The sequence below is a fragment of the Eremomyces bilateralis genome, assembly GCF_010015585.1.
Source record: "Eremomyces bilateralis CBS 781.70 unplaced genomic scaffold P152scaffold_25, whole genome shotgun sequence".
NCBI classification, from domain to species: Eukaryota; Fungi; Ascomycota; class Dothideomycetes; order Eremomycetales; family Eremomycetaceae; genus Eremomyces; species Eremomyces bilateralis.
The window spans coordinates 166,185-187,392 of NW_022985091.1; the positions used below are offsets into that span (position 1 = coordinate 166,185).

A 21,208-nucleotide genomic window follows, 5' to 3' on the forward strand; every position below is an offset into this window, starting at 1 on the left:
TCCTCACCGAATCCGCTCTGCCCCCTGCACGGCTCCCAACTCGTAATCGTTTCCCTCTCCAGGTCTATCGTCATTGGTATTACTAGCCTCATCGTCGATGGTCGTCATCTATGCCCCAATTCTCGCCCTCAACTTATGCCTGACTAGACAGAGGGTAGCTCGACCATTACCATGGGGGATCATGTCGGTGGTCAGAACCAGTTCTGGGAAACTGCCCCAAACCATGGTATTGAGCGTAGGATGAAAGCATACAGTGGTATATGCTATCCGAAGAACTTATGAATCCTTAACATTGACTGAAATCCCTAAGGCCATCTATTGCTTTGGCGATACTAACAAAACTTATTGCTACTAACACTTATTTGTTCTTTGGATCGCTTAGATACCGTACCGCTTTCATAGACGGTATTACGCGGTGTATACAAAACTTCAATCCATAATTGACTGATATAAATATTTAGAGTCGCACCCAAATGCTATGCAATGTCAAACCAATACAGGAAATTGCACCCTGCCCGTATTCTAGATCTTGGGCTGAGCGGCGCCAGTAATGCCGACAGGTGCACTATGGTTAGTCACAGTGCCGCTCCTAGTCAAGAGCTTTCTCTTCCCATCCTTGGTAATGGGCAGGTCGTCGTCATACTCGCGAATGTAGAACGCCCAGTCGCACGTTTCGTCTAATTCGGTTTGACTATAACCGTTGCCGAGCCAAGCGAACCTGTTACCTGCATACCCAATCTCGTAGTCCTCCAGACGTAGCTCCTGCATGGCTTCAATGTAATGGAGTGTCGACCCGGGCCATAGTGCGGTGACGGTATCGTCGACCGCAGAGGCCTTGTACCAGGAGCGGCAAGGATCGGCCCAGACGGTGCGCTTCATAAAGAAGTCCTTGTGGGCGACGAAGTCCTGGATCGCGGCCTTGGTTGGGGAGAAGGTGCGGATGTTGTGGGTTTGCCATCTATCGACGAGTTTGAGCATGTAATCAGCTTGAGTCTCTGTTTGTTGTGTTAGTGAGCTGCCTTCATCGGTACAGGACTGAATAGATCTTACCAATGGCAGAGAGGACAGGGCCGTTTCCGATAGGGCAATTCGGGCCAAGGAACAACATGTAGTTTGGGAATCCTGCCGCTGAGACACCAAGGTAAGACTCGGCCTGTTTTGCCCACTCGTCCTGAAGGTTGGCACCGCCAGGTCCAATGATTGGGAAACGAGGCTTGAAGCCCGTGTCAAAACCTGTCGCGCATATCAAGACATCAACAGGATATTCATTCCCATCGTCGCAAACACAGCCGCGCTCGGTGACTTTGGTGATCTCGCCATACACAACTTGCACGTTCTCCTCGCCAAGAGCTTCGAGGTAGCCCACTCCTGGAGTCAGGCGGCGGCACCCAACAGACCATTCCGGGATAAGTTTTTCCTCGAGGAACTGGTTGTGGAGCTTCTCTTTCATCAACTCCTTCATGTAGTCGCTAGTTTCGCTGTTGATCTGGGAGCCTTTGAGGAAGATGCCGAACTGAGCGTTGAGGCCCGATTCAACGTTCTTTCGGTACTCGGTGAGGGCACCTGGCTTCCCTACAAAGTCCTGTTTCTCCTCCTCCGTGTACTTATGTTGTTCGAGACCTTGAACCGGCGAGACCCAGGTTGGCTCACGGATGAATGTTGTGCATTTTGACACATGTGGTTGGATGGTGGGGAGCACTTGGATACCGGATGAGCCATTTCCAATGAGGCCGACGTGTTTGCCCTTTAGCTCGACGTTATCATCCCAGCTGGCGGTGTGCAGCAGTTTGCCCTTATAGTCGTGGAGGCCGGGGATGGCCGGCCATTTCCAATGGTTCAAAATACCGGAGGCATTGATGAGAATGTCGCAGGAGTCGACGATTTCGGTCCCAGCGTTGAGGTCTTTAATGTGGACATCGTATCCAGCTTGCTTCTCGTTCCAGTAGGCGCCGGAGACCTCGTGCAGAGGCTTGATATACTGGTGCAGATGATATTTCTGTGCGAAATCCTCAAAATACTGATTGATCTCTTTGCTGCCTGCGTACACGGCAGACCAGTCAGGCTTCGGTTCGAAGGACCAGGTGTAAGTATGCGCAGGGATATCGCAAGCACATCCAGGATACCTGTTCTCGTACCATGTCCCGGAAATCTTAGGGTTCTTCTCATAGATGGTCAAGCTATAGTTCTGGAAATGGCGTTGCAACTTGTATGCTAGTAGAAGACCTGAAGCACCAGCACCAACGCAGATGATACGGACGTGTCGTTCGGCATGGATTGGGCCCAGGAGTCGACGTTGGGCGTCACTCTCTGGGTTGCCAGTCCGAGGAGGTATCTGGTTGGCCATGGTGTGAGGAGAGGACTAAGTCGTGAGAAGTGCAGTCGAGTCCCGGACAAGGCGAAAAGAACACGAGAAAGAGCCTAGAGATATCTCATGGAGAACTGAAGGAGAGAGGGAATAAATTCAATGCTCCTATTTGAGGCAAACCAATATCTCATATAGCGGACAATCTTTGTCCTTCGGTAACCCATCGGGAACACAACAACACCGTAGAGTAAGACCCCTCTCCTTTCCAAAATCATTGCACAAAGTTAGTCTCATAATCTGTTAAACGAAGCTGCCGCGGTGTGGACTAGTTGAAGATTCCAAGGCGTTGTAGTTGCGGTCCCGCCCTATGGCGGTGGGAAACTGATTCATGGGTTTTGGGTATCAATGGGGTCAGTGGATTTTGACGAGTCAATTTGCGGGGAGAATCTGGATACTGTTTTCCTGTTGAGACTCGAGCGGGTTCATCATTTGTGGACCGAACCCAGCCTCGGGAAATATCCCAGGTGCGCTCTGAAGCATATTGCGGTCGAAGGGAATCGGAAACAAGAAAATCGTCGTTGGTTCTTGAAGTCGTCTAGTCTGGGGTCTGCTCTTTTCAATTTCCACTTATTCAGTCTTCAACTATAGTCTGTACCGGCAGCCAGTCCGATGGTTATTTTGGCCGATCTGCTTAAGCAGTAGATATTTGATACCACAATCACGCACTCGCGGCGGCGGAATGGACTGTTGCTATTAAATCTCAGCTGCGGAAGTAAATTTCAAGAAGATGAGAACGTCTTGCGCCTACCGCTTAATTTCCCCCTTTCCTAGTCCCGCCTGTGGCTCTACTACCATCGAGATGGTACGTCCAGCAAACCATGATCGGGTGCAGGTGGTGTGAAAAGCGGCTAAGAGACGCTCCAGTCTCCACACATCATGTTGCTAGTGGGGACTGGGGAGCCATTCCCCGCATCGTGATGATCTTATTACAACCTAGCCGCTCGGCACTCACGCGCTTCTCCGTAAGACCGCAACAGACACCTGGAATGTTGTGCAGAGAAATGAATTAGGATTTAGGGGTAGCTCCCCTGTTATTAGTCGTTCGGATATGGTTCGGATCTTCATCAGGGGTGAATGAATCAGTCGCAAACAATACGCGAGTCCTTCCTGACTCGTGCAAAGTCTGATCAGCTCAGATGCGGCACTCCGTCCATGCAGAATCCATCTCCACACCATTCTGGTTTAATAAACGTGCTAATTACATACCTGCTGATGTAGGTTCTCTTCTCGCGTTCTCTCCCTAGGGGGCTACTCGCTGGCATTGTTTTGTATGCTGAGGATCTCGCACCAAGACCGATGCTGTATCTCTATAGGTTCACCACATTTTGGAAACCCTCGATCACTTTCTGATCTACATTGGACAACTGCTCCTCATTGAACGCTGCCTGTCCCCCAGCACTGTCCACGGCCTGGGTCATGACTTCTCGCACCACCGCGATGATGTTGACGGATCGTATCGGATCGGAGAACGTAAGATGTCGTCGCCTAGCGTCCTCAGGGGTATCGGGAGGACTGAGGGTATCCGCTGAAAAGACCATTGAACTATGAAGGGAGATGTTAGCAGACCGAGATTCCCATTGCTTTGAATGGGACTTACTCGACGGTTTTATCATTCTGGCCCTCGATGAGCTCATAGATGATATCCGTCCACGACGTCATAAAGTCCTGCAGTCGTTCCAGTGCGATTTTCGTCCCGAGTCCGAACACTTTCGCCAATCCCAAATTCATCAGCTTTCTCTTTCCCGGATCGCCAATGTGCTCCGTATGGTTAAGCCATTCATCAATCAGCCATCGCATGCTTCCGAATTCTTCTCCTTTCGTACTCGCGATCCGGTCCGCGTCGGGAGACTGTTGGGTCCGGAGGTTCACAGCAGAATGCCCCCAGAGAGCTAGGGCATCCTGGAGTATCAACGGATTGACCCACGCAATCCGGGCAATGATACTGAAAAGGTCACTTTCCATTGGGCCTTCCACGTGTTTCCATTTCCAAAGTCCGTTTTCTTCCGTGCTGGCACCTTTCTGAGCCCGTCCTCCAGCCGTCTGTCCTCTGGATACTCGACGAATATAAGTCCCTCGCAGCGCCCCGAGAATATATCCCCAAATCCCGCAGTCGATCATGTCACTGACAAGGATTCTGACACCTGCTTCACCACCCAATCCAGTGGCTACACAGATTATCGTCTCCAGGAACGCAAGCACGAGGCCATGGGAATCCGGTTTCAAGGATGAAGGCCGGTCACTCTCATCATTGTTGCCGTCGACCAATAGAGACGCAAGGACTCGGAGCAGTTCCTTTCGGGACCAATCGCCGAGCACATCTCCTGGCACCAGCAAAAGATACCCTTCGGCAACCTGAACCGCGACTCGCAGGAGCTCCGAGTCCATGGTAAGCAGTTCGAAAAGAAAGGAAATCAGTTGCATCAAGCCATCTGAAGGCCTGGGCTGAGATGGGGTGTTCGAGATGACCTTCTCCCACAAGTCTAGGACATCTTCGAGTAGGAATACCCGGAGGGGTGAACCCGGTTCCAGCGTTGCTCGAATTATTGCGACGCATTGTTCCTGATATCTCACAGATTGGTCTTTCATCGCAACGACAATGCTTCCCAGCGTAGTGCAAATGAACTGGTTCACGATTTCCGTTCCTTGCTCCTGGTGCCATAGCTCTAGGAGCGTGGTGACGATATGGTCCCCGTGTGGCGTGATCCTGTCTTCCATCCGCTCGACGATGATACGGATGGTCTGGAGCAAGGTCAGTTTGCTTTCGATCATGTCGAACTCCCGTATCATGAGCAAGAGCCGTTGCATGATGATGTCCGCAAAAGGTTGGAACACCTCCGGATCGAAGTCCCAATCATTGATAACTTGAGAGAGCTCTCGGCCCGCGGCAAATCGGACTACGGGGTCGTTGAGGATATCCGCCGGGTTCAGAAGATGCGTAAAGATTTCGTAGACCACGGCTCGGTCTTCTTTGGGTATATCGATCGAAGTCCACTGGCCAAGCAGGATCGCTGTCCGGCGCCGGAGAATGTGATAGTTCGGCCTCGTCATTTGGACTTCAGCCACCAGGGTCCGTTTTAGAAAGTCTGAAAAGTTTAGGTGCCCCCGTAACACCGCAGCCGCGAGCCCGATCGCGGTGTACACCGACTCTTTCAAGAGGACATCGCCTTGGTCAGGACCTGCGTAGGAAGAATCAGCAACGATCGCAGCATATAATAGTAAAAGTGAATTACCTGCGACAGAATTGAAGGTGTTCAATAGAGGGCCAATAGCCATGGACTTGTAGTGGATCGATATATCAAGGAATATCTTTTCCGCGCAACCCCGAATGGAGTATTCGTATGCACTGGAGTCGCTGTCCTCTCTCTGCTCCCAGTCTTCGGGATCGTCACGCCAGTCCACCAGGTCCTTTGCGGTAAAACAGAAATACTTCGTCACGATCGTCCCAAGCATCTCCATTACCATCGATTCCGTGAACATCTCGGACTTCATCACCTCCCTCGAGTTTTTGATCTCCCCCTTCTCTTCCTCGTGTCGATAGCGTAGCGACGGCGCCGGATTGAATATCATCTTCATACAGGCGCGCAATAAGAGCAGCCCTTTCAAAGCCAGCTTCTCCTCCAGAGATACCTCATCTTGGTCGTCGGCGTCAAGGTCATTGACATTCTGTACGGATTCGGGGGCCCTGGCACGGTATTTGTCACCAAACCCGGCTGCAATCGACCAATATGATTTCGCTACATCTAGGGCCCCGGGGAGTAGTACAAAGGCCTGCGGATGGGTTTGACACATGGCCAAGTGGAGCTTCGCGAGCTGGTATGCATGGTCTTCGATAATCTTCAGGGTCGTCTCTGGCAAACCGGCTCCGTTCTGGGAGGCAATGCCCAGGTAATCTCCTAGGTGCTTGGCTGCAATCTGCCAGAACTGCTTCACTGTGTCGTCTCGATTTGGAAATTCATATCCGCAGATGAAGAGACGCCGGAGGATTTTGAGCGCAAGCTGCGTCTGTCTGATGACAATGATGAATGCCTCCATGTCTTGAGGTCCCGTCTGCATGGATTGCTGCCATGAAGCACATGCACTCATGTACTGCTGCCCGATGATCGAGACGAACTTCGGTCCCACCTGGAGCAAGACCTGACGATGCCGAATCATCCGCGCCGTGGAGAATTCTTTTACGAGCTGAAGAATGCAATCCAAAGCTCTTAAGTTACGGATGTGATCGGAAGCTTCGTAGCTTTGCTGAAGGGCGGCGGCTAGGCTATCGAAAAGATCAGGCCATTCCTTCGGGTAATCGAACCGCCCAATTTTGGCCACCATCAAGGCCGTCATCAAGCCGAGTCGATCATCCTCTTCGGACAGAGCCAGTTCAATCAGTCGAGAACGAACTGCGTCCTTGTCCTCCTTTGGGAGCGGCTGCGATGTCGCCCTCCTCCAATGATGATCTGCCACCCTTCGTAGCTGGATGATAGCCAGCTGCCTCACATCTCCCGGTAGCGATTGGTCCGCGGCGGCGCCCTGTCGCGAATATCAGCCCGGCCCAATGATTTGAAGATTAGACATTTACTTGTAAAAGGGGGAAATAGCCGCTGGTGTGCTCCCATTCCTTAAGCTGGTTCGTGGCCACCTGAATCTGCTGGTTGTTGCCACAGACGCCCAAGGCCAAGGTCCGACTCAGAGCGCTCGTAGACAACGGGTTCGCCGCCCCCGGAGCCTCGATTGCAAACTCCATGTTGAAATTTGGAAGGTGAAAACGGACCGAAAACAGGGCGTAATGGCGTTCAGTGAAATGAAAAGTGTGTGGGGGTTAGAATCAACTGAGCTGGCTCAGCACTCCATTAGAGAAATTCTGCGGTGAACGCGATATATCATCGTAGGGGAGCAACACAATGAAAAGTCTAGACTAGAATAAGTTATAAGAGACGCGACGCATTGATTTCACTCCCAGACTTATCAACGGAAAAAGTTCGAGTGGATAGATGTCTGCTTGCGTCAGTCGCTGTGAAGTGATCCACTCCGCTAATTCACCATACAATTCCACCAGACCTTTCAGGCGTATCAACAGAATCGGACGGAGGTGAGAGTGGTCGACGTTGGAGATCGCTTCCTTGTTGTTTCTGGTCTGATACTTCAGTCTCGCTTGCATGTGGTTGTTTTCACGCGTCACGCCTAATCAAGTGCGGGCGGTTTGGAAACATTTTGATTGGCCACAACGGCATTAGGATATCAGGTAGCAATAAAGAACCCCCAAGGAGATGTATAGAACTCCGTGGAGTAGCATTGCTCGTATGGTCCTTGATTATTCGGCTACGAAGCTAACTTTTGCCTGATCTAACGCTACATCGTAATCTCCAGATGAACGCAATTTTCGACTATTCAGAGTTCATATCGTCCCGCAGGACATCATGATGGACTCAACTCCTGAATCACCGCCCGGTGCTACCAACGCTCCACTATATACTGCAATTTGAATCATAAGCGGTACTTCAGCTCAACAAATCATCGAAAGAGCTTCCGCCTCCTGGCTTCTGTCCCGTTGATTGCGTCCCAGGCGTACTGCTGCCGGCACTCGACGACTGAGGCGCCCCCCAGATCCCAGCGCTCGACTTCTGCTTCGCCATATCTGCCATCGTCATCGGTTTCGACGTCGACGTCGGCTTCGTGAAATTTGTTCCCGCCAGCAGATCGGCGAACGGATCGCTGGATGCCGCGCTGGCAGGTTTGGCGCCCGGCTTCGCACCGATAGAACCCGATGGCGAGAGAACGCCGCTTCCGTTCGCGGCGGGGGTCGAGGCCCCGGTCCCGGCCTGTTGAGCGATTTGGACGGACGTGAAGTAGTTCGGACCGGAAGGCTGGAACCCCGTTGGCTTGGGTGGCTGCGACATGAGGCTGGGTTGTGATGCGGTCATGGAGGGGGTCGCTAGTGGTGGGGAAGATACGGACGCGAAGAGGGTGTTGATGTTGGCGCTTTGCGTCCCTTGGACGGGTTGCGGCGCCGCAAACTGGGTCGCGGATGTAGTGGTCGACACCGAGGCAGGAGGTGGAACGCTGCCAAGTCCGGTTGAGGTCGTCGCGGCTGGCTGTGTGGGGGCGGCGGACTGGAAGTCGTCGAACTCATCGTCATCCGCGGTGTTAGCCAATGCACTATGCCCCCCCGAAACAGGTTGCTTCCCAGTCGATGTTGATGGGCCCGATGGGGCCGGGTCATCGAACGAGAAAAGGTCCACTTCTGGCTGCTTTGGCTTCTTATTCTCCGCTTTTGGCGGCGGCGCTGTCGAGGAGGTTCCATTATTGCGCTTCGGTGTCGCAGCGACCGCGCCTTCGTCATATTCGTCGTACTCTTCAAACCGATCCCCACGGGCCTGAGTATCTGAAAATCCAGATTCGTTGCCACCAAATCCACCGCCGTCCCCATATACTCCTCCGCTATACGCTCCATAGGCTCCTCCGGTTTCGCTACCGAAGCCTCCATACCGCGATGAACCTGAAAGGCCTCCGATGCCTCCTCCCAATCCTCCTTCGACTCCCCCATACTTGTTCCGGTTCGCTCGTGCCTTCTTTCGCTCGGTTCGGATCCGTTCGACGTCACTTAGAAGTTCTGCCAGCTCCTTGGCTCGATTCCGCACATTGATGCCTTGGTCCTTTCCGTTGTTGTCGATGAAGTGGAATTGGCGAAGCATCTTCATTAGAGACAGATGTGACCGGGCATCGTCAATGACTCGTTCGGAGCCGTTCTTGATTAGGAACTCGAGAAGTTGAAGCGCCTAACATAGCATTAATTGATGATTGAGGTCGTGCCATGATTTCCCAACCTTGTATATCTGCCTCCATTCTTCCGCCGTCTTCTCCGTAAAGCGCTTGTAAAGGATGGGCATAATCTCATTTAGAAGCTGGCTGTCGACGTATAAGCAGATCGAATACGCACAATCTCGAGAGGCATACTAATTGAACGTTGCGCTCGCAATCTCCTGCATCAGCGTGGACGATGCACCCCATGGTTCGTTATTCGTGGCTTCTCGGACCTGCATCACGGTCAATCAACTGCACCTGGCATTCGCACGGAATCAGAACCAGCATACCTTCGCCTCCATCTCTGTGTAGTTCATCACGGCTACCATGGCCCATTAGTTCATTCCGACTCGATCCGTCGCGACGCTGCTCACCATTTTGGACTTTCCGGATGCCAGCTTTGACATCGTAGAGGCTCAGGTTGCTGACCTGGTCTTTGAGATTGTTGAAATCCATGGCGGTTCAGAGTTCTCAGGATCAAACGATGGAGCGGATCCTGACGGACGTGCAATGGAAAAGTTTCCTCCTCGAGAAGCGTGCGTGTGAGGTGGATTCTGTAGGTCAGGAATTATAGCGGTCATAATGTCTGGTCTCCGAATTGAAGAGTAATGAGCGGCAGGCGCTACCCCCGGTCCGGGGCGTGGACTAAACCCGATTGGGCTGCTCCTTCTCTGCAGTCATTCTCCTTGCTCACTTTCAGCAGCAACATACGAATTGCGATAATTCGATAAAGTACAACGTAGACGACAATATTGATTAGAACTGTCCACGTTGATGACTAGAATCTACAGATTATAATTATGCAATCGATTCCACACAGATTGAATCATTATATACTCTACAAGGGGTTCTTGGTTTGGTGCCTGGGCACTCGTATATACCAGTGTTTATGGTAATATTACATGAACAGGATCCGTTTATAATGTCGCCAATTGCTGGAAAGCATAGAGCATATCGTCCCGCAGATCCTCCCAATTCTCAACCCCTATGCTGACCCTCAGGACCCGATCATCCACCGTTGCGTCGCTCATTTTCCTCCATTCGATCAAGCTCTCGACGCCCCCGAGGCTGGTCGCATGATGGAACAGCCTCAACTTCGATGGCAGCGTTCGTGCCAGCACTCTCGACTTCATGGAGATGACGAACACCGGCCCGAAGCCGTTGGGGAGCTGTTCCTTCACCCATTTCTGATCGGTCTGGAGACTCGCGTGCTTGACCTCAGCGACGACCTTCCTCGCTGCCTCGGCGTCACTTCCCTCCCCGTTCGTGACCAAGTCGTGGATCCACCGGACCAGCTTCTCCGCGTTCCCGCTCTGCCGTAGTACCCGCAGCTCCAACGTTCGGAGACTGCGGATGGCCAGCCAGCCCTCCAGCCCGCCCATGACGCTGCCCAGGAAGATCCGCTCAACGAACATCTTCTCCCACCACTCCGTGTTCTTCGTCACCAATACGCCGCAGAGCAGGTCGCTGTGTCCGCCGAGATACTTGGTTCCCGAGTGCATGATGATGTCGGCGCCCAGCTTGAATGGCTCCATCAACGGCGGCGGCGCAAACGTCGCATCGACGCTCACATATGCGCCCCGCTTACGCGATTTCTCCACTAGCTCGACAATGTTCACCGCCTCCCCGGTCGGGTTGATCGGGCTCTCCACATGGACGAGATCGCCCTTCCCGAGCTTCGCCTCGTCCCATGCCGCATCATCGAATAGATCGACCTTCTTGCAGCCGCTGAGCTTCGAGTGCAGGTCCAGCACGCCATGGCACCCGTGGTAGCCGCCCCCGATCGCCACGACTTTGGGGTTGAGGAAAGTGAGAAGAGCGTGGAAGGCAGAGAGGCCGGATGAGTAGGTGAGGGCGTGGCCGTGGAGGAGGGAGGAGAGGATGGTCTCGATGCGAGTGGACGTGGGGGAGGAAAGGCGGGAGTAGACGGGGGCGGTCAATGGCCCGAACTATTTAGACGGTTAGACCTTTTGAAATTGCATTATCGAAACTTCGGTTGCAGGATTACCTCGCCGTCATTAATTGGGACCAGCAGCTCCGGGTCGTCGCTGTAGCGGAATGTCGTTGACAGGTGAATTGGTGGAGCGACATCGGTGTGGCGATTGAGCGAATCGTCTGCATGGACACTCAGTGTCGAGAGGGAGTAGGGTAGGTCCTGACGGGCATTTTCGTTGGTGGCCATGGTTGGAAGTGGAAAATTGGGCACTCAAAGGGAAATTATAAATTGTCGGATTGCCAGATGTAGATGTACAAAGTTAGAGGGTTTTCTCTCAAGTCTGGTAGGTATGGCACGGCACTAGTTGTACGGAATACAGAATAGAAATTACGCCTTTGGATGGAACGGAAAGAGAGCCGAGCGGGAGGGACCGCGATGACGTTTTCCAGCAAACTCTGGGACATGGAGGGGTTAAAGCAGTCTTAAAGCACCACGAAGCTCCAGTCACGCATCTACAACAACACATTTGCACATTGCATCTGGTTCACAAGGATTGCGATTTTCTCGTTATAACCCTCCATTGATGCCTAGCCATCGCTATCTAGAATGTCAAGTTTGGACTTTTTGGGAGTGCGTTGCTAGCCATGGGAGTGACGGGGAAGCCGAACAAGCCATAATGACCGGACGCAGCGAACCGTTTAGGCGACGCCACAGCCCTGGATCACAGGCTCCTTGTTGGTGTTGCGACCGTACTTGGGGGCGCCGCTCGAGGTGCCGACGGCCTCGATGCTGCGGACGACCTTGTAAGACGACGTGTCGCCATCCGGGACCTGTCCGAAGACAACGTGCTTGCCGTCCAACCAAGAGGTCACGACGGTGGTGATGAAGAACTGCGAGCCGTTGCTGTCGATCGTTAGTTGCCAATGTCGTGCGTGGTCAAGTGCGAAGTATCCTTACGTGTTGGGGCCAGCGTTCGCCATGGACAGGAGGAACGGCTTGGTGTGCTTGAGCTTGAAGTTCTCATCGGGGAACTTCTCGCCGTAGATGGAGCGGCCACCGGTTCCCTGGAGGGGATTGTCAGTCACACATCCCAAGCAAGTTGGCGGGGTGCGGGCGTACGTTGCCACGGGTGAAGTCACCACCCTGGAGCATGAAATCCGGGATCACGCGGTGGAAGCGGGAGCCCTTGTATCCCTGGCCCTGCTCCTTCTCGCACAGCGCGCGGAAGTTCTCGGCCGTCTTGGGGACGACATCGTCGAAAAGTTCGAAGTTGACACGACCGGATTGCTCTGGAAGAAACACGCGGTTAGTCGAGAGCTACACCGGCATGGTCGGAGTCGACGGAAGCTTGCTTCGGGTCGTTTAAAGCTTGGAGATGGACGGAGATGGACGGAGATGGACGAAGAATCATATTGACTTACCAACATCCAGATTTCCCTTGCTGATGACGTTGCCTTGGGCGTCGACGTCGACGTTGGGGCCAAACCATTTGCAATCGAAGTAGACTCGGACGACCTAATTGAGAGGAGTTAGCGATCTGAGAGAACCGCCGGAGCGATGGGAGTATGACTGACCATATTTGCGGATGATTGATGAAAGGATCGGGTACGAATTGCAGGTTGGAAGAGAGGTTTGTTGTTGCAGAAACGAAGCGTGGAGGTGGAGGGAAGAAAACTTCTTGAGGTGAAAGCGGGGGCGGGGCGAAGCAACGACACAACTCTGATGGGATGGTGGGGCATCTTGGAAGGTTCCTGTGTCAAGGTTCCTGTTTTACTGCAGCAATTTTACTTGTGACGGTCAGCTCTTCCGAATTTCAGGGATGCGGGACGGTAGTAAGGAACTGTATGGAAGGAAAACGTGACAAGGTTACCGCTAAGGGCAGCTTGCTTAGGAGTTAGGAGGGAGTTAGGGGAAATGCAAGTGACCGGAAGAGTCGACTGTAGCTGGAAGGAGCTTGAACAGAAGCTTGCCCGAAATGTGACCGGTCACAGCTTGAGGGGTTTAAAGAGAGGACGTCGAGCTGATGCAATCATCCAGGTTCAACCTTGAGCCACACACGCCTCTGATGCCATAGCGGTAGTTATTCCATAGAGTATTCCGCACTGTAACTCCCTATCAAGCACCAACCTCAGTCAAGGACTCAAGGTCAACTGACCAAGCTGTCGGACATCTCAACAGCCGTGCGGAGAGGTGATTACGACATCAAAGATCAACGGAGACTGGTTGGCAATGGCTCAGGTCTGCCCGGAATCCGGATGGTGTGCTCACTGTTCCTGTCTCCTCCAAGATCCGTAATACAAGCAACAATAGAAGGATTCGACCCAACCGGAAGTCGTCAGGGAAACAAGGGAAACTACGTACCTCGAACCTTCCGATTCTTGAAGTGTCACCAACACGCGACGGGATCGACCGAATTCCAAGAAGATAGGTCCAAAATTGGAACCAAAGAGTGTACGAAATGCAAGAGTTAGATATTATAATGGAATGATGCGAAATGCTGATGGTTAGCCACGTTGGTTCATGTTCAAGGTCAGACAATCTTTGGGAAAGTTTTCCGATTTTCTCACGCCTGAACGCCTCTCATGACTGGGTCCGAGCTTAGCCCCTGACTAGTTACAGTAAAACAGACCTGAGCACAAAACGCACTTGAAAATCCCGAATTGCGTGGACAGCGTGACAGACGTGACCGGGTCGATGAACCGCATCGACCAGACTTCGTACGACTTGATCGCTCATTTCCCATGGGGGAAGCACGGTGATAAGTTCGTGGAATGCGACAAAGGATATTCCACTCAATCCCGATGTCAACGGAGGACCATCGGATTGAAAAAAAATACTGACGTGGGAATTGAGAATAGACAACCCTCTCTCACTTGACGACAAGTGCCTTCATCCGCCGAACCAGCTCCTCCCACATCGCCTGCTTGGTCTCCTTTGTCCTGGCGATTGCATCCTGATTCTCCCTGGCTCGCCGATATAGGAAATGCAGACACTGCTTCGTCGTGCCCCAAGCCACCAGTTTGAATGTCCTCGGCATATCAAGCTGTACCCCGATAGTTTCTCTCTCTCGCTTCGCCGCCTTCGAATTTTGCACCAGTTGGCAACCGATTTCGTCCGCCATGCCATAGAGCTGCGCGTAAGCCAGCTCTCCCAGCTGCTCACCCTTCGTCGCCAGCTCGTTCCGGATCTCTTGCGCCTTGCGAACGGAAGTCTGGTTGTGAGTGGCAAGCATGATGCTCACGTTGGGAAAGGCGTGGCCCTCGGATCCGTCGTGTGGCTGGAGCCTTCCTAGGTACTTTCGGCGTATCAGGCTCTCCGTCAGCTCATCGTATGCTTTGTCCGTTTCCTCTTTCGACGACCAGATATTGGACCGGGGCTCCGAGGACATGTATGCGCCGCGCACCAGCTTCACTCCGAGCGTGTAGCCCTCCTGCTCTGCCTCCGCAAGGCCACGAGCCAGTTTTCCGGGACAGGATGTGAGATACGCTTGGTAGGTGTTGTATAGGATCGCTCCCTTGGACCTGTCTCGATTGTACTTCTTCTGCAGCGCTTGAGTCCATCGATCGATCCCAATATTCGTCGACTCTTCTTCGGCACTGGGGAGAAGCTTCACGTTCTTGGCTGCAGCGTGGTCGCATATCTCATGGATCGCTTGCTCCATGGCCGGTGATGGAAGCTGGCCGCCTCGGAGGAGTCGTAAGGCTTCAGTACCCAGGCCCGACCACCTGTACTCTCATGTCAGCAAATCTTTGTTTTTCATTCTTTTTTGTATCAGAATCCGTACTTCAGCCCGACGAATTCGCCGGAGTCCGTCATGTCCACGGAATCGGTCATCCCCTGTTTCCAAGTGGCAATCTCGCTCTTTGTGACCTCCGGGTCGACTGCATTGGTTGCTTTTTCATCCAGCAAGAGTTCTAGGGCATATTCCAGGATAATGCCATCGAAGCCCACGCTCTTCATTGCCGATGTCGTTCTGCGTACTTCCTCCTTGGTTTCACCGGCGCAGAACTGGGCATAGAGCGTTTGCTTGAAGATCTGCCGGAGTATCGGGTTTCTGTCCACGTCAATGATAGTGGACTTCGACTCCAGAAGACGGTTGAGTACTGCAAAACATCCTCGCAACAGGAGGGGTGAAGCTGTCACTGAAGCGATGAGGTAGGTTCGAAGGACGTTGGGTGTTGGGAGAATTGAAAGTGGAGTGATCGACGAATTCGAGCTGTAGGATTTCGGCTTGGCTACGACACCAGGAAGAGTTCCGATGGAAGCGGTGGCTGCGGTCTTCCTGTTGCTGGTGTGGATTTTCCGTACGCCACCCGCACATTCCCTTCGCGAGATCCAGATGATAGCAGTAGGCAGACCTCTCCACGACATTACTGATCGGGCTGCTGATCAAGATCAGCTAGATGCAGCGTGTGTGGAGAATGGAAGATTATGGAAAATTGCAGTTGAATCAAAGATCCAGGTACACGCTCGCATTATATGGGGGGGAAATAAATAAGTATTCGGACTGGAGTAGATGGAGGTGTGAGCGGATGCGATAGCGGTACATTCCACCTCCCCGATAGTAGCCGGGTGTTGTCATACCGGACATCGTGAATGGCCATGATCGCTTACTGAGAGGGTTGGAATGGTTGTCTCTACCAGATCAAGGCAATCATATGCGCTAATTCGAAACGCATCGTCATAAGATTGCAAACAAGTCGATTGATTGGTTACCGGTCCATTCACCGCACCATTTATTCATCATTCTCCAAGAATCGCCATTAAATGAGCTTCTATTACAAGATATTGGAGGCGAAACTGCCTCCACATTTGATAGATCTACAAATCTTCCCGAGCATCAGGCAAGGCAGGTAGAAAAGTCTCTAGTAATAGTATGCTACTTTAGGGAAACATACCCTTCCACCCATTGCCGTCCGTCGTCGCTCTGGTGCCACGCATGAAGCACCAACTGCTATCGTGGGTTCTAGAACACCGCAGATGACTATCGTGGACGGAGTTCCGCCACCCCTTAGCAATAAGGCGGCTTTCCGCGGGTGACATTGGCGACCTACGTGCAGCTCGGCTTATCAACGCAGATTCTCTAGAGGTGAACCCACGATAATGCACGCGAAGCACATCCGATAGCGCAACAATCAGAGGAAATGGTGTACGCGAGGTCGGAATCCCAACAAAGAATCCAATCCTATCACGCGGTGTGCAACACTTTGACCCGAGTCATGCTGGACATTCGGGTCTGGTGAGTGATAGGAGCATGGGGAGAGCTTGTGAAAGTCCGCTTGGGTTCCGATGATGGAGATATCTTATCGGGTGAGTATCAAAGCCAAAACATGGTCGTTCTTCTACTCAACCGATAGCCAGATAGTCTGATAGCAAGGGAGAAGTCTCCATGGTTGGACCAAGAGCGACACACATGGAGTGGTGCTACTCGCTGGAGTGACAATGAAATCATTGTCCTGCAGTAGTTAGAGGCAGGCAGCTGGGAGGTGCTGTCATACAGACATGGAGCTTGGAGGGGCAGAGGTCCTGTTGTGGTTTAGCGTGTATATTAGCGTGCACTTTAGCGCCACCACGTGACTTCATGCATTCAACTTCACGACAACGCTAATATGGCTTCCATCGACTCGGATTTTGAGCCTTATGCGCTGAATCACAACGACCGTTACCACCTTTGTGATGATTGCTCCGATCTAGAGGTCTTTATCGATGAATTCGAAGCTTATCATCAGGATCTTCTCGACCCCGACCAGCCACGCCCCGTGCTAGCCGAAAACCCCAGCTCCACTCCCGCACCTCGCCTCCACGACGCAACTCTTCCTGGCCCTTCTGCATCCGAACCACCACACCAGCTTCCCCGGAACCTCTTCCCGTCCCTCCCTGGACAATCGTCTCCCGGCCCCTCCAACTCGCCCGCCAGCACGGGCACCGACAACCGCCTCTACCTCTTCGACCTCATGGATCGTATGGACGTCGACCCGCCCGAGCGGGACGAGGCGCCCCGGAAATCCAACGAGCCACGCACTGAGGCCGGCGCTGCGGCGGTGCGAAGCATCGAAGGCTGGATCGTCGTCGCGACGAACCTGCATCCCGAGGCGAGTGAGGAGGACATCACGGATTTCTTCGGGGAGTTTGGCGAGATCAAGAATTTGCATTTGAATTTGGATCGGCGAACGGGATACGTCAAGGTATGCGCGGAATCCTATCCCAGTCGGTGGATCACAGCAGTGGTATCTAACGCTGGGCGCTGACAGGGCTACGTGCTGATCGAATATACTACCTTGGCCGAAGCACATGGTGCCATTGAAGGCGGAAACGGCGAGAAAATGCTGGATAATACGATGAAGGTCGATTTCGCATTCGTCCGACCGCCGCCATCGAAAAATCGTCGCGGTGCAGACAAGGACAGAGAGCCGCCGCGGAAGACGGGAGAAAGGGAAAGGAGCAAGAGCCCAGAGGCATGAGCCCGAGGAATGAGATACATGACTAGTCGCGGGCCAAGTACTTACTCGGGTTCAGGTATGATGAGCTGGCTGATGGTTGGTGCGGCCGGGAAAGGCGACATACTTTCTATGGCACCGCCGTTGGAAGTTGGAACATGGTATCTCATAGCTGCCTATCCACCGGAATACTAGCGGCAAGGACAGGTCCAGAAATAGATACTTCTCTAAAGCGTGCTGGCTTGTTACTCTATTGCAAGCCGGCAGACCCAAAAGGAAAATTGTAGGTCCTTTGGATTCCTTGGGCGTCTCCGCTATGAGCTAACTTCAACGCAGGAACGATTAGCGCAGTCGAAGACCTCACATTCTGACCGTAAATACTCGAGGATGACCTGTTTCGCAACGAGCACATGAGATGGTTATCTTACTATCATTGAACCGCTAGGAGTACCGTACAACAGGTGGAACCCAAACGCTAAAACCCAGCCGAGTCGTCGCAACTCCTCGCCATGCATGACCGATTGCTAAAGATATCTCCGTGCACACCGTATCCCGTGTATTTGAATGTCAGTAAACCACCACCCTTGCGTCCAACGCTAGGAATCCTTTCGCCAGCCTAACCCGCTCGGGTCTCCCCGAGCCCGTACCTTACCCAAAGCGTGTCTAGGAAATGCTGATGCCGTATCCCCGGTGCGCGCATCCTTGCGAACACCTCGATTGCATCGCCGAGCGTCCATCCAAGTCGTTCCACCATATAACTCACCAGGAAGAATCCGGTCCGATTGAAGCCATAGTGACAGTGCACAGCGATCAGGCTCGTCTCGCTGTCGCTGTCGGATGCGGCGATCTCCTGGATGATGCCGTCAATGACGGCGAAAAAACCATTGGCCTCCTCGCGTGATGGCTGGAGCTTCGACACCGTGGGGAATTTATGGTATTTGATGCCCCGCCCTTCGAGACCGCGGGGCTGATACGGCGGGGTCTCATGGCTGATGTCCACCACTGCAACCACTACCCCGCCCGTCTGCCCACCCGACCGACCGTATGTCCCCGCAAACGTGTCTGGCGTGTGCGTCTCGTCCACCTCTCGCAGTACCTTCATGGCGCGAAACTGGCCCGCGATGACACCGCTGACGGCGGGAGTTCGCCTCCATTTCTCCAGGTTTTTGACGTCCCATTTGCCCTCAGTGGTAAGATGCTGCAGCTGCCAGCCGGCGTCCAGACGTGGGTCGAGTCGTCGGAGGAATGTAGCGATGAGACCGGCAAGAGCGCGTCGGGTGGTTGTCGCGTAGAGAAGAGTATGTCGTGCACCGACAAGAGTGTGCGTCTCGATGTACTGTGTAGAAGATACAGCGGCTGGCGACGCAGGTTTCGCGTTGGGGGAATCGTCGGAGTCGTTCGCGGTTGGTATCGGTGGAGCAGCAATAGGGGCGGCGGAGTCAGGTATCTCGAATGTAGAGCTCTGTTCTTGTTGCTCTTTGCACTGGCCCAGTGAGTCCACGGCGTCCTCTCTACCCAGAAATGCAAGGATTTTGGGGATCTCAGTTGGCTTTGTAATCGAATCGAGCTCGCCAGCAACGAGGAGCATGGGGCATTTGACACCTGACCAAACCCTCCGGCCGGGCGTCGTGTTCTCCTGTGCTTCGACGCCAATGTACTTGGGAAGCAAACCCCATACATATCGTCTCCATACTTTCGATACGCTCTGTATGTTGTATCGCCACTGCAGGCGTCGCGTCTCCTCGTCCGCATCTTCGCCAGCGAACCTGAGGACACTAGCGCTTTGGGGTCCTCCCCTTTGGTCGATTGACCGCCATGCTTGGAATATCGGTGTCGGGATGTTAAGCAACACTTTCGCGATCCTGGTGACCTTCTTAGACGGCGTGGTTGTCCCGGGGCATATCGGTATGATACCGATGATCCGAGATCGGAGCTGACACGCCTCTCTTGAGAGAGGGCTGGTAGCAGATGCGAGAAGCGAAAGATGGAAAGTGCCCATGCTGTGACCGATTAAGATAATTTGCTGCGGTTCTCGCGTCGTTGACTTGGGCTTGAGCTGTAGCTCATCAAGATCAATTAGTTCCATTTCCGCATCGCTGTCAGACGCGTCATCTTGTTCGGGGACCTCCATATCCAGGTGTTCATGGATGGCCGTAGCCACTAATTCAGCCAGCGCATGGCATCCATATGCCTCCCAATTGGTCGGCGCGAATTGAGACCGACCGCAGCCCGGCAGATCGATAGCAAGACATGGCCCTAGGTTCACGAGTGATGTGAGGAGTGGCGCAAACTGAGCAACGGATCCACCCAACCCGTGACAGAACACCAAGAGCGGAAGGGAACGTGGGCGAGATGGAAGTTTGCTGGCATAGGGATGAGGCCGATAGAATGTGCGTATTCTGGGATACGTAATGCCTGTGCTAGGAACGGTGTACGGCCGGAATGTTGTATGTTTCCGCAGAAGCCCCGGATCGGTGAGGTGTGGATCTGTACATGCATTAATAAGGAATTGATCAATGAAGTACTTGGGTAGTGTAAATATATAGAAGCAAGGCATGAACGTCTCCGTTTTCCGTAAGAACACATGAATGAAGCCTCTCGCAACTCTCCACAACGTACCTGTAGCAGATAAGTCATCGCCCTCTCCACCTTGAGAAGCCTTCTTCTTGCGGGCAGCAGCTCCTCGATTATGAAACATATAAAGTGATAGTAGAAGAAATGCGCCGGTGGCCGAAACCTTAACTAGGTCTGAAGGGTTTGGTAGCCATGCACTCACACCATCTGGTACCAAGGATGGGAGTTGTTCCTTGATATTTAACAGACTCCTAGCCAACGCTTCCATCGCAAAAAAGTAACTTGAAGAACACTCTAATACGATTGTTCAAAGACCATGAGCAGCAGAAGTGTGAGATAGGTGAAGCGTGGTGGCGATGACTTTATGCATGTGACAGGTGCTTTGGAAGCAGGGGAGCTGATATATATCACCGATGTGAAGGATTTCAAGTCTCTTAAAAACAAGCGATGCGGTTCAGGACGATATTTCGGCATACACGAGACTCTGGGTAGGGGAACAACAAATATTAATTACCTGGAGGATAATGCGAAACGTACCAGTAGCAAAGAAAGTCATGATTGTTGATGTTGTTCATTGTCCCATGGTAACTTGGTTCACTTCACTGCAAGTTGAAACCCGCTGGTCGTCGTTTCAATTGTCAATTAATGCTACCTGCCATTCCTACGGACTCCCACTTCTACCAACGAATACAGTAATAATATCAACTGCAGCTTGTATCAGAATCATCCTTCTCGTCATCTCGAATGGCACCGTCCTCAGTCCCAAGCCTCCTTTCAGACCCCGCTAGACGTTATGACTCCGTCATGTGAAAGCTTCGGGACGTCGATGGGACTCAGTCGGCCACTACCTACGGCACTATAAACTACAATATGACATCGGGATCGATTCCGATTCGTCTTCTGATGTCTCGATAATAGGCTGTCATCTCAATTTAAAGGCTCCTCCTTCGCGCCTTCGTGGATCGCCCTGCATTTGAAACTGCCGATAGCTCTATCTCGAGTTCCCGACATGACCGGCCAACGACGATGCTCCAATTTCGGATCGGTCATCACTCATCCCCTCCAGCGGTCCAGCCTCCTAACTGCGGTAGCTTCCCCCATATGCGGGGC

At 52.8% G+C, this 21,208-nt stretch overlaps 8 protein-coding genes across 8 annotated transcripts; 1 reads left to right on the forward strand and 7 right to left on the reverse strand.

Annotated features, from left to right (window-relative positions):
* Nucleotides 1–522: 522 nt before the first annotated feature.
* On the reverse strand, nt 523–2,344 carry P152DRAFT_476516 (FAD/NAD(P)-binding domain-containing protein; the record flags this gene model as incomplete). Its single annotated transcript, XM_033681513.1, has 2 exons — nt 523–995; nt 1,051–2,344. 2 exons carry the CDS (start codon nt 2,342–2,344, stop codon nt 523–525), a joined length of 1,767 nt encoding a protein of 588 aa, XP_033531018.1.
* A 1,179-nt stretch (nt 2,345–3,523) lies between these two features.
* On the reverse strand, nt 3,524–7,184 carry P152DRAFT_162337 (ARM repeat-containing protein). Its single transcript, XM_033674029.1, has 4 exons — nt 6,930–7,184; nt 5,596–6,880; nt 3,963–5,541; nt 3,524–3,907 (listed from the first exon to the last, which is right to left on the reverse strand). Exons 1-4 carry the CDS (start codon nt 7,092–7,094, stop codon nt 3,673–3,675), a joined length of 3,264 nt encoding a protein of 1,087 aa, XP_033531019.1. The 5' UTR covers nt 7,095–7,184; the 3' UTR covers nt 3,524–3,672.
* A 664-nt stretch (nt 7,185–7,848) lies between these two features.
* P152DRAFT_441967 (ENTH-domain-containing protein) lies at nt 7,849–9,607 on the reverse strand (the record flags this gene model as incomplete). Its single annotated transcript, XM_033677724.1, has 5 exons — nt 7,849–9,126; nt 9,175–9,256; nt 9,305–9,384; nt 9,442–9,473; nt 9,526–9,607. 5 exons carry the CDS (start codon nt 9,605–9,607, stop codon nt 7,849–7,851), a joined length of 1,554 nt encoding a protein of 517 aa, XP_033531020.1.
* Nucleotides 9,608–9,974: 367 nt separating this feature from the next.
* P152DRAFT_441969 (cystathionine beta-lyase) lies at nt 9,975–11,451 on the reverse strand. The gene is made up of 2 exons (XM_033677725.1): nt 11,160–11,451; nt 9,975–11,100 (listed from the first exon to the last, which is right to left on the reverse strand). Exons 1-2 carry the CDS (start codon nt 11,331–11,333, stop codon nt 10,069–10,071), a joined length of 1,206 nt encoding a protein of 401 aa, XP_033531021.1. The 5' UTR covers nt 11,334–11,451; the 3' UTR covers nt 9,975–10,068.
* Nucleotides 11,452–11,785: 334 nt separating this feature from the next.
* P152DRAFT_476520 (cyclophilin 1 long isoform) lies at nt 11,786–12,826 on the reverse strand (the record flags this gene model as incomplete). The annotated part of the gene is made up of 5 exons (XM_033681514.1): nt 11,786–11,990; nt 12,045–12,151; nt 12,207–12,376; nt 12,509–12,602; nt 12,662–12,826. The coding sequence occupies 5 exons, from the start codon at nt 12,824–12,826 to the stop codon at nt 11,786–11,788; spliced, it is 741 nt and encodes a 246-aa protein (XP_033531022.1).
* A 797-nt stretch (nt 12,827–13,623) lies between these two features.
* On the reverse strand, nt 13,624–15,605 carry P152DRAFT_162434 (FAD-linked oxidoreductase). Its single transcript, XM_033674030.1, has 4 exons — nt 14,872–15,605; nt 13,929–14,812; nt 13,734–13,878; nt 13,624–13,673 (listed from the first exon to the last, which is right to left on the reverse strand). The coding sequence occupies exons 1-2, from the start codon at nt 15,456–15,458 to the stop codon at nt 13,957–13,959; spliced, it is 1,443 nt and encodes a 480-aa protein (XP_033531023.1). The 5' UTR covers nt 15,459–15,605; the 3' UTR covers nt 13,624–13,673; nt 13,734–13,878; nt 13,929–13,956.
* Nucleotides 15,606–17,041: 1,436 nt separating this feature from the next.
* P152DRAFT_468437 (RNA-binding domain-containing protein) lies at nt 17,042–17,548 on the forward strand (the record flags this gene model as incomplete). Its single annotated transcript, XM_033680824.1, has 2 exons — nt 17,042–17,272; nt 17,339–17,548. 2 exons carry the CDS (start codon nt 17,042–17,044, stop codon nt 17,546–17,548), a joined length of 441 nt encoding a protein of 146 aa, XP_033531024.1.
* A 592-nt stretch (nt 17,549–18,140) lies between these two features.
* Nucleotides 18,141–20,222, reverse strand: P152DRAFT_476523 (uncharacterized protein; the record flags this gene model as incomplete). The annotated part of the gene is made up of 2 exons (XM_033681515.1): nt 18,141–20,011; nt 20,144–20,222. 2 exons carry the CDS (start codon nt 20,220–20,222, stop codon nt 18,141–18,143), a joined length of 1,950 nt encoding a protein of 649 aa, XP_033531025.1.
* Between the last annotated feature and the right edge of the window lie 986 nt (nt 20,223–21,208).

What these genes read in the sequence shown, in the direction of transcription:
- P152DRAFT_162337 (XM_033674029.1), bottom strand. Translation starts at nt 7,094, where the DNA reads ATGGAGTTTGCAATCGAGGCTCCGGGGGCGGCGAACCCGTTGTCTACG. An exon ending in CACCTTCAATTCTGTCGCAG is followed by an intron (nt 5,542 to 5,595) that starts GTAATTCACTTT and finishes CTTCCTACGCAG; the next exon opens with GTCCTGACCAAGGCGATGTC. An exon ending in CAGAATGATAAAACCGTCGA is followed by an intron (nt 3,908 to 3,962) that starts GTAAGTCCCATT and finishes CTCCCTTCATAG; the next exon opens with TTCAATGGTCTTTTCAGCGG.
- P152DRAFT_162434 (XM_033674030.1), bottom strand. Translation starts at nt 15,458, where the DNA reads ATGTCGTGGAGAGGTCTGCCTACTGCTATCATCTGGATCTCGCGAAGG. An exon ending in GGCGAATTCGTCGGGCTGAA is followed by an intron (nt 14,813 to 14,871) that starts GTACGGATTCTG and finishes ATGAGAGTACAG; the next exon opens with GTGGTCGGGCCTGGGTACTG.
- P152DRAFT_441969 (XM_033677725.1), bottom strand. Translation starts at nt 11,333, where the DNA reads ATGGCCACCAACGAAAATGCCCGTCAGGACCTACCCTACTCCCTCTCG. An exon ending in TCCCAATTAATGACGGCGAG is followed by an intron (nt 11,101 to 11,159) that starts GTAATCCTGCAA and finishes CCGTCTAAATAG; the next exon opens with TTCGGGCCATTGACCGCCCC.